This window comes from Octodon degus, unplaced genomic scaffold (genome assembly GCF_000260255.1).
Source record: "Octodon degus isolate 3935 unplaced genomic scaffold, OctDeg1.0 scaffold00038, whole genome shotgun sequence".
Lineage (NCBI taxonomy): Eukaryota > Metazoa > Chordata > Mammalia > Rodentia > Octodontidae > Octodon > Octodon degus.
Genome location: NW_004524614.1, coordinates 787,913 through 796,446, shown reverse-complemented (window position 1 = coordinate 796,446; position 8,534 = coordinate 787,913). Strand labels below are relative to the sequence as shown.

The window sequence follows — 8,534 nt, the reverse complement described above, 5'->3', positions numbered from 1 at the left end:
TTTTTTTTTTGTCCTTAAGGGCAGGGTCTATAGGGTCTCACTATGTAGATTGTACTCAGTGATTCTCCCATTTTCGGCCTCCCAAGCACTGGCATTACAGGCACATTACCACGTCCAGTCTCAATCACCATCTTAGTGCACCCTGGGGGCAGAGTCGGCAAGGTATGTCGGGGATCAAACCCCGGCTACTGCGCTCTGTCTAAAAAGGCGCTTTAGTCTGCTGAGCTATCTGGCCAGCCCGAGGTTGATTTTTTAAAAAATAGTATCTGATAGATACAAAATGCACTTGTTTAGGATTATTTTTCTCCCCTAAGTGGAACTAATGAAGTAACATCATATTTCCTAAGTGTTTCATTGATAAACTAGTGTACTGGAATCACTAATGGAAAATTGCCTGACTAATTTCTACTGTAAGTCACAAGTCCCTGGAAAATAGAATAGAATGCAACGGGCATTAGTTGCAGTGCTTGATACATAGTTGGTACTCATTAAATTTTGTGGAGTTAATTAATAATTGGGAGTGAGATTCTCAGAAGGTCATAATGCTTTCCAAGGAACTAAGAACATAAAGGAAAAAGAATTATTTAATTCTCACCATCTGCTGCTGCCGGCTACAGCACATAAAGGGCTGGGGAAAGCCATGAGGCCAGAGACCAGACCTTGACCATGTTCCAGGTCACCCAGCAAATTAGTAATAAGACTAGGATCAAAATGTGGGCTCCTGGAAGCCTCATGTAATCTTCCCCATACGTTGGGTACATGAACACATATACACAGGGTGGCCCAGGAGGCTGTTTAGTCTGCAGAGAGCCAAACTCATGGCATGGATAGAGAAAAGAGGAAAGAAAAGCAGCAAGGTCCTTTGCATTGATCTTTGTCAGTTCATGCCACGTTGGCTGGAGCATCCCCATGGTCAGGTGGCTTTCGTGAGTTGAATGAGTGAAGAGACCACCCCTGACTCACTGCACGCCTGTGCCCCCAAGGCGCTCCACGCACTCCACACAGAGCAGGCTGGCTGGGCAGCACCCTGAAGTGCGAAGCTGAAGAACTGGGGATACTGAGCAGGATGGAGCAGTGGCTGATCAGAACGCTTCTCTGCCAGTGGAAGGAGTACCTTCATAAAGTCACTTTACCCTCACCTGACCTCGCTTTGCCTTATCCAAGAGCAGGGTGAAGTCACCAGCACAGTGTTAAACTACCTTCTCCATCCAAGCCATGAGTCTTGATTTCAGCAAGCAAGAGGCTGTGCGGGGGAAGCTGGGAGGCAGCACAAAGACACAGGCAGCAGGCCGCAGGCCCTCGCTCTCCTTACAGAGCACAGCCAGCTGTTTCAGTCAGGCCCACACTGTGCTTCCCTGCCTGGTACTGGGATTGAATCCAAGACCTCTGCAATAAATTACATCCCTGGACTGTTTTTAGTTTTTAATCTGAGACAGCCTCTGGGTAGTCACTAAGCTGTCCAGGGTGGGCTGAAATTTTGGATCCTCCTGTCTCAGCCTCCCAGAGTCTGAGATTACAGGCCTGTACCACCTTGCCTGGCTCTACAGAATCACTCTTTAAAGAGCACCACACTATCAGCTTTCCTGGGGTGGCTTGGACTAGTGCCACCCTCACAAGGACAGAGCCTTGTGTCCACCAACAGCAGGTGCTTGGGTTCAGTCCAGTGCCAGGCAGAGGATGCATGTGTTCTGTCTTGAGGTCCTTCCTTCCTTCCTTCCTTCCTTCCTTTCTTTCTTTCTTTCTTTCTTTCTTTCTTTCTTTCTTTCTTTCTTTCTTTCTTTCTTGTATTCTAGGGAAGGGTCTATGAGGTGTTCAAGGTCTCACTACTAGATAATAGTAGAGGTCCTTTCTGACAAGATTCGAGGCCATCAAAAATGTCTGATGAGTCTTATAAAATATATCAAATAAAAGAAAAATATAAAGTCTGGCAAAATTTTGGTTATAATGTTTGCTGAGAGCCCAATTAGCTCTTTGTAGTTCTCAGACAAAATGAACTGCTTTGTCCCAGAGAAAGTCGCTGAGATTTGAAATCAGATAAACTCTGGAACTGCCAAAATGGACCCTGTGAAACTACAGTTTCAACTCCTCCTAGGTTTGCATTCCCCATCTGTATATTAGAGGGTGACAAACTTAATAGTTAATTAAACAAGAGTGTTTAAAAATATGTTGTCATTGTATCTGCCACTGCAATACTCAACACATATTAAATTAACTAATAATTATGGAATTAAATGATGAATTAATAAATATTAGTGAATTTTAACAATATGTAAAAATTCATAAGAAATTATGTAAGCGATAAGACAAAAAATTATAAGGGGCAGCTACTTGGCCTCCAAAGTAGTACAGATGGGCAAAATTTAATCAATAACTCAATTAAAAATTTTCACAGAAAATTGTTTTCCAAGAAAAAAAGAGTTAACAAAAATGCATTCAAGAAGTCTTAACACAAGGGGATGGGGAGATGGCTCAGTAGAATAAGCGCTTCCCTGGTAAGCGCAAGGCCCTGAGTTCAAGCCCAGGCTCTGTCAAAAAAAAAAAAAAAAAAAAAAAAAAAAAAAAAAAAAAAAAAAAAAAAAAAAAAGAATTCTTAACATAGTCAAGACATTATCCTGGCATTGAAACAAGTCATGGAAGAAACCATTTTGAAATTATAAATTGAAATTTCACAAAATCCCACTGCATCTTTCCATTGAGGAGAAACACTAGCTTCTAATCAATGATTTAACTTTTCATGGTTCCAACAGGCATTTCCTAAGAAAATATCGTTTCTTTAAAAACACACAAAGATGTGCTTGTATAATGCCAACTCCTGTCTACATGTACAGACGTGCACAGATGCGATGTCATAAGGCATCGATACATTCAATGTTTTATGAAAAGTTTTTAAATGCCACGACATATTATGTGTGGTGGTAATTCCCTTTAGACAGTTTAAAACTACACAGATGCAAAGGAACAGTAGGGAAATAATCAGACACATCCAGTGGACTGACACATCTGTCCTGGACAAAAGAGGAGAGGCAGCAAGAGGAAGCACATATCTTTATCTTTCAGACCAGCATTGTTCTCTGATTGGCTCCACAGGGCATTTGTTTTAGTAACTGTTCAAAAATAGACCATAAGGTAGAGTGGAAGGAACACTGGGAAAGTGCTCGGAAAATCAGCCTCGTGAGGCTGAATAAGGGAGCCAAGTCATTGTTCTATCTTCTCAGTTTCCACATCTGTACAATGGCTATAAACATTCCAGTCACGCTTATTTCATGAAAATGATCTGATCAACCTCCTCGAGTTACACAGAAGAAAGCTGAGTAGTGAAGTGAGTCCCTTAAGGTCACATAGCTAATCAGTGACAGAATCAGGACTAGAAATGAGCCCTTTGAAGAGTTGGCCTTTCTGCTGTAACAAAGCTGCCATTGAAGCAAGATAGGGAAGTGCTTTGAAAAACGTAATATAAGCATTTTGTTCAGTAGACGTATTATGGGGCATATCTACTAAATCACAATCAGGGTCATCTTGTGGCAATTAATTAAGAAATGCCTCTGAGACTGTACCTGTTTCCTCAGCCATAGTCATCTTTCTCTTAAAATCAAATGCATTAAGTTTCATTTCTCAACAAAGGTACAAGAAGTAAACAATTAACTGAATTAATTCAGACACTGAAGTAGATTTTCAAGGACTTGACTTGCCCGAGCTAGTTTTCTGCAAAGCCTAAATTAATCAGATAATTGCTAATTCTCTCCTTTGTTTTGTACTCCTTAGAGAGTCTATTTGTTAAAATGAACCTAGTGGGGGAATGAACAGTCATTTTAAAAACACTGAATCTGTATTATATGAATAAGTTCCAAAGTATGCTGTTTTTTTAGGCATCATTTCTGGATGTTACTTTAAAAAGCTAATTTTTCTTCTCTGAATGTGAACATTACTGCTGCTTTTTTGGATTGAAGGAAGACCTTTTAGATAAAATTTTAAAAATTGGTATATTATGAACACAATTTATTGCATTATTCTAAGAAAAAAGTTAAATGCTTTCCTGACATGACTAAAAACAATATTTAAATCTTTTAGATTAAATTTTTACTGACACTTGAAAAATGTCTCAGGCTAGCATGGTTCTAATTAGTCTTCACTTAGCAACTATCAAAGCTTTAAAATAAAGCTTTAACACTGTGCAAACAATGCTCATTACTCTCCTAATATCAGGAAGAAAGTTTAGAATGTAATTTAATTAATTGGTTTTGAAAAAATTAATTACATATGGAATGAGTCTCATTAGATGTTTCTGTTTCATCAGAATTTCAGAGTCAGAAACAACTGCTTTTATCATTTATCATTTCTCCATGGCTCAGCTAGCATAAAACAAGACAAATTGTGACAATAATTAAACATTTTGCTTAAATAGACTTAGGACTAAGACATTAAATTAATGTGGGCACAGAGTCCATTTTTTCCACTGTATTGCATTCTTGCCCTTCAATGTAAAGTTTTTTTTACTGTGGGGTGTGCGTGTGTGTGTGTGTGTGTGTGTGTGTGTGTGTGTGTTTGTGGACTATCACTGAACTGACAAAGAAATAACAGTTAACTTTCAAATTCAGTGCAGCCATATAATTTAGTTTTAAGGGCATTAGCTAAAGTGAAAATGTGAGTAATTTACTTTCTGTAGCATAATAGCTGTTGATTACTCAGATAGTTTTCATAAACAGTTGGCAAATTGTAACTTCCAACAGCTGTCACTATAAATTGAAAGTAAATGTTAATTTGGGAATAGTAACCACGTGAACTTTCATCAGCCTTGTAACCAAGGCTGGTGCTGCTTCCAAAAGTCACAGAAAATCGCTTGAGTAGTTTTTAGGCAAATCTGCAACTTTGCTCTGTTTTTGAATCCTTCAGTTTTACACATGAAAGACGGTAATCATTCTCAAATGGCCTTTCAGAGATTCCTCTGCCTTTACAAAGTGCATAAGGAAATGTACTTGATAGATTTACATCTTGGAGGTGAGAGAATTACCAGAGATGCATTTCGTTTTTTTTTTTTTTTTTTTTTAATGTGAGAAAACAAGGAAAGCATTTTCAACCAGCGAAGTTCCAGGGCTGTACACTAACTAAAGCGACCTGTGCACCCCTGGAGCAGCTGAGGCGCTCAGATCTGAGGTGGAACGCTGTTTGCATGCTAAAGTGTGCGCCGCGCTGTTTTGTCCTGTTTGAGCAACTTAGTTCCAAGTAAAACTTGCACGACAGATCACAAACCCTTTAGTACAAACTGCTAAAAAATGGAATCAAGTATCAGGTTTACTCTAACGCATACACGCGGCACAATGCAGTATTCAGCCACAGAAATGTCTGCTGTCCAGAGGTGAAACCCTTTTTCTTTTCAGGACACAGGAAAACCACAGTGAAAGCTACAACAAAACATAAAATGCAGTACCTGCAACTGCCCGCTCTTCCCAGAACGCACCCTTGGGCAGCGTAGTCTGCTTGGCAGCCGTTCCATGCCAAATGCTTCCACCTCCCCAAAAATGTGTGTCAGCACAAGCCCAGACGAAACTGCAAATCCAGGAAAATGAAATTAACCATGCAGATCAAAGGCAGAGGAGCAGGGAGATGAAATGCCTGTAATCTGATCAGTGATCGGCTGCTGAACATCAAAGGCAGGGCTGAGCTTATATATATGCAAGGATATCCAGAAAGTTCACATTCAGCAGGTAGGCAGCTGCCCTCCCGCCTCCCGGGGCACGCATTCTTTTGTGAAATGTGGATCACGTTGTTGTGCTCTGAGTCTTTGCATCCTAGCGCTGCCGGTGGTTTCTCCAGGCCGGGGCTGGGTGGCCGGATCCGCAGCTCTGGCGGTTCCCAAGCTGTGCTGTGGATTGTGCTGGAAGCTTTTCCTAGTGCCAGCGGGCTCTGCTTTATCCCTTTCATCTCGCTGAACTGCAGATCCCATGACATCATTCAGCGCCGTGGGACTTAGGAGAGCTATAATTCAGCTCCAGAGAAACCAGAGTTCGCCGGGATTTCTAATCACGTTAGTCTATTGTGCTTCACACAGGACAGTTTCTGTTATCTGTCCCCAGCAGGAAGGGACAGCGCTGCTGTTGACGCTCTTTAGATGATAAGATCCCTGGCCAAATAACAGCCTTTAATTGCCTTTTGGTTGATACAAATCAGAATTTCCTACAAAGAGCAGATATCAAATATTCTCCATAGCTAAAGAGCAATATCGAATTTTTAGAACATTGCCTCAAATCATCTTGATCACATTGTTAGAGGGACAACATAATGTTTTAAATTCTTGTTTATGTTTTTAATGGAACAAATCTTTAATGATTTTAAGCAAACTTTTCCTTGAAATGTGCCGGGAGATGGCTCAGTAGAATAAGCGCTTCCCTGACAAGCGCAAGGGCCTGAGTTCAATCCCTGGTTCCGCAAAAAAACAAAAAAAACAAAACAAAAACAAAAACAAAAACAAAAACAAAAAAACTATTACCATTTTAATGGCAACAAATAGCGGTGTTTTCATTAAATTAGTTAAGGGGAAGACAGCTATCCATCACCTTCTCCCTTAACACCTGGGCATAGGCCTAATCCACATCTTGATCTGAACTGGGGATTCTGAAAATAGAATCTTAAGATGTCTAGTTGGCATAATTTGCAAACACTTCTTGAGTATTTTAAAATTCACAAACGAATAGACAAATTCTCCATATTTTAAAATGAAATCTATGGAACATTACTTAGAATTTTTTTTTTTTTTACTATTTTCTTGAACAATACCAGATTCAAAAGAGTAAAATTACTTAATTTTCAGTATTTATATATAAAAGAGATGAATAAGTTTCATTTTCACTGAAATCCAGAATACAATGAATTTCTGAATCACAGACAGATGTTTCATAGAATATAAGGAAAAATTTCTGTTTTACAATGGAAGCTTATCAACTCTTAAATGGTCAATGAAAAATATTTTTGCAAAACTTAGAGAGCAGTAGAATTTAATTCTTCTATTTATAAGTTCTTTTTCTACTTGTCTTCATTTAATTTTTTTGATGTAATATTTGAAAATGTACTTTATGATGGATTTATTTTCAGTCTTCTATGATTCTTGAACAAATTTTAATAGCAAAATACTTGGTTTGAGCAGTGTATGAGTTCAATATAACATTTGAATAGTCCTGCTCATTTTTTAATGTTTTCTTTGGTGAGGGTAATGCCAAAGATTGAGTATACTAGGCAAGTGCTCTACCACTCAGCTATGCCCCATGTCCTAGTGTTTCTCTTATAATTTTTATCCTTGGTATATCATTTCTCAAAGCTAAGAAATTTCATGGATCGGAGATGGTATTTGAACTCACATTTGTAATGTTTCTGGCTTTCTTGAAGCAGACCAGGAAAATTCTTGTGACCCCTGGACTCTACACAATTTTGAGCTCCCTGAACTCATGAATACAAAGGAAATGTTTATAAGAATAAAATATTACCAAGAGAGTATGTGTTCATTTCTTTTTGAGGTAGCCCAGCCTTTCCATTTATATAGAATCCACATTCCATCAGCCTACACTCAGAAAGTTTCTTGATAGGTAGTGATTCACCAAGTGATAACAACTCCATGAAGTTCTTGGAGTAAGCAAGAGGGCTCTACATCTTTCCAGAGTTTAACACCAATAGAAATGGGTGAGGACCTGGATTAGGATTCTCATAGTTTTCCTGGAAGTTTACAGGAGACATTTGGAAGCAAGGACACATGTGCACACACTGGGCAGATTATTAATTTACATACCTCTCACAAAGAAAGATTGATTGTTGAAGATGCACTGTCACCACCACTGGAAGAAGTTATTCACCAAGTCTCTGAAAATTATTTTAATTGGTCCTTTTGTGGCCAAGAACTGCCCCCATGTGAGATGAGAGGGGACAGAGGGCAGGCTCCCTCTCTCCCCAGATACAGAGTGTGGCTAAAGGCTGGACTTCAGTGAAGAGCACCCCGAACTGTAGTCATCAGCACTGTGCTCAACTCCTTCATTGTGAGATGTTGCCTGGGCCATTGTTTCTGCGCGACACTTTGAAGGAGGCTACTCCAAAGCTTTTCTTTTCCTGTCTAAGTAGCCTCTACTATACATGATACTCTGCAGATAAGAAATATGCCACTATGGTCCACTTATAATCATGTGCCACTTAACAAAATTTTTTTCTAAGAAACACAACATTTACTACACACTTAGGTATCTGAGATAGATAGGAGGCATGATGAGCAAAACAATTTACAGTTAGATCAAGCACAGAAGGAAAGGAGGCAATCAGGAGGCAAGGCAAACACCATGGCTAACTAATATCTCTTCCTAATTTTATCTTTTCTAAGCTTTGTGTTTAGAAAGTTCTGTTTCTGTTTAGAAACATCCAAGATTATACCATATAAGCAGATTCATTGCATACATTGAAAGGAACTGGACTGAGCTACTGCTCAGATAACACACACACACACACACACACACACACACACACACACACACAGAGAGAGATTCTGTTTTTAGCATAGTTTT

At 39.3% G+C, this 8,534-nt stretch overlaps 1 protein-coding gene across 1 annotated transcript in view; it reads right to left on the bottom strand.

Annotated features, from left to right (window-relative positions):
- The window catches only part of Tnfrsf19 (TNF receptor superfamily member 19), an 86,276-nt gene extending 80,324 nt beyond the window's left edge, over positions 1–5,952 (bottom strand). The window contains exon 1 of the mRNA XM_004631110.2: positions 5,426–5,952. Within this exon, the coding sequence (XP_004631167.2) occupies positions 5,426–5,491 (66 nt within the window). The 5' untranslated portion in view covers positions 5,492–5,952. The remainder of the gene's footprint in view (positions 1–5,425) is intronic.
- Positions 5,953–8,534: the final 2,582 nt, after the last annotated feature.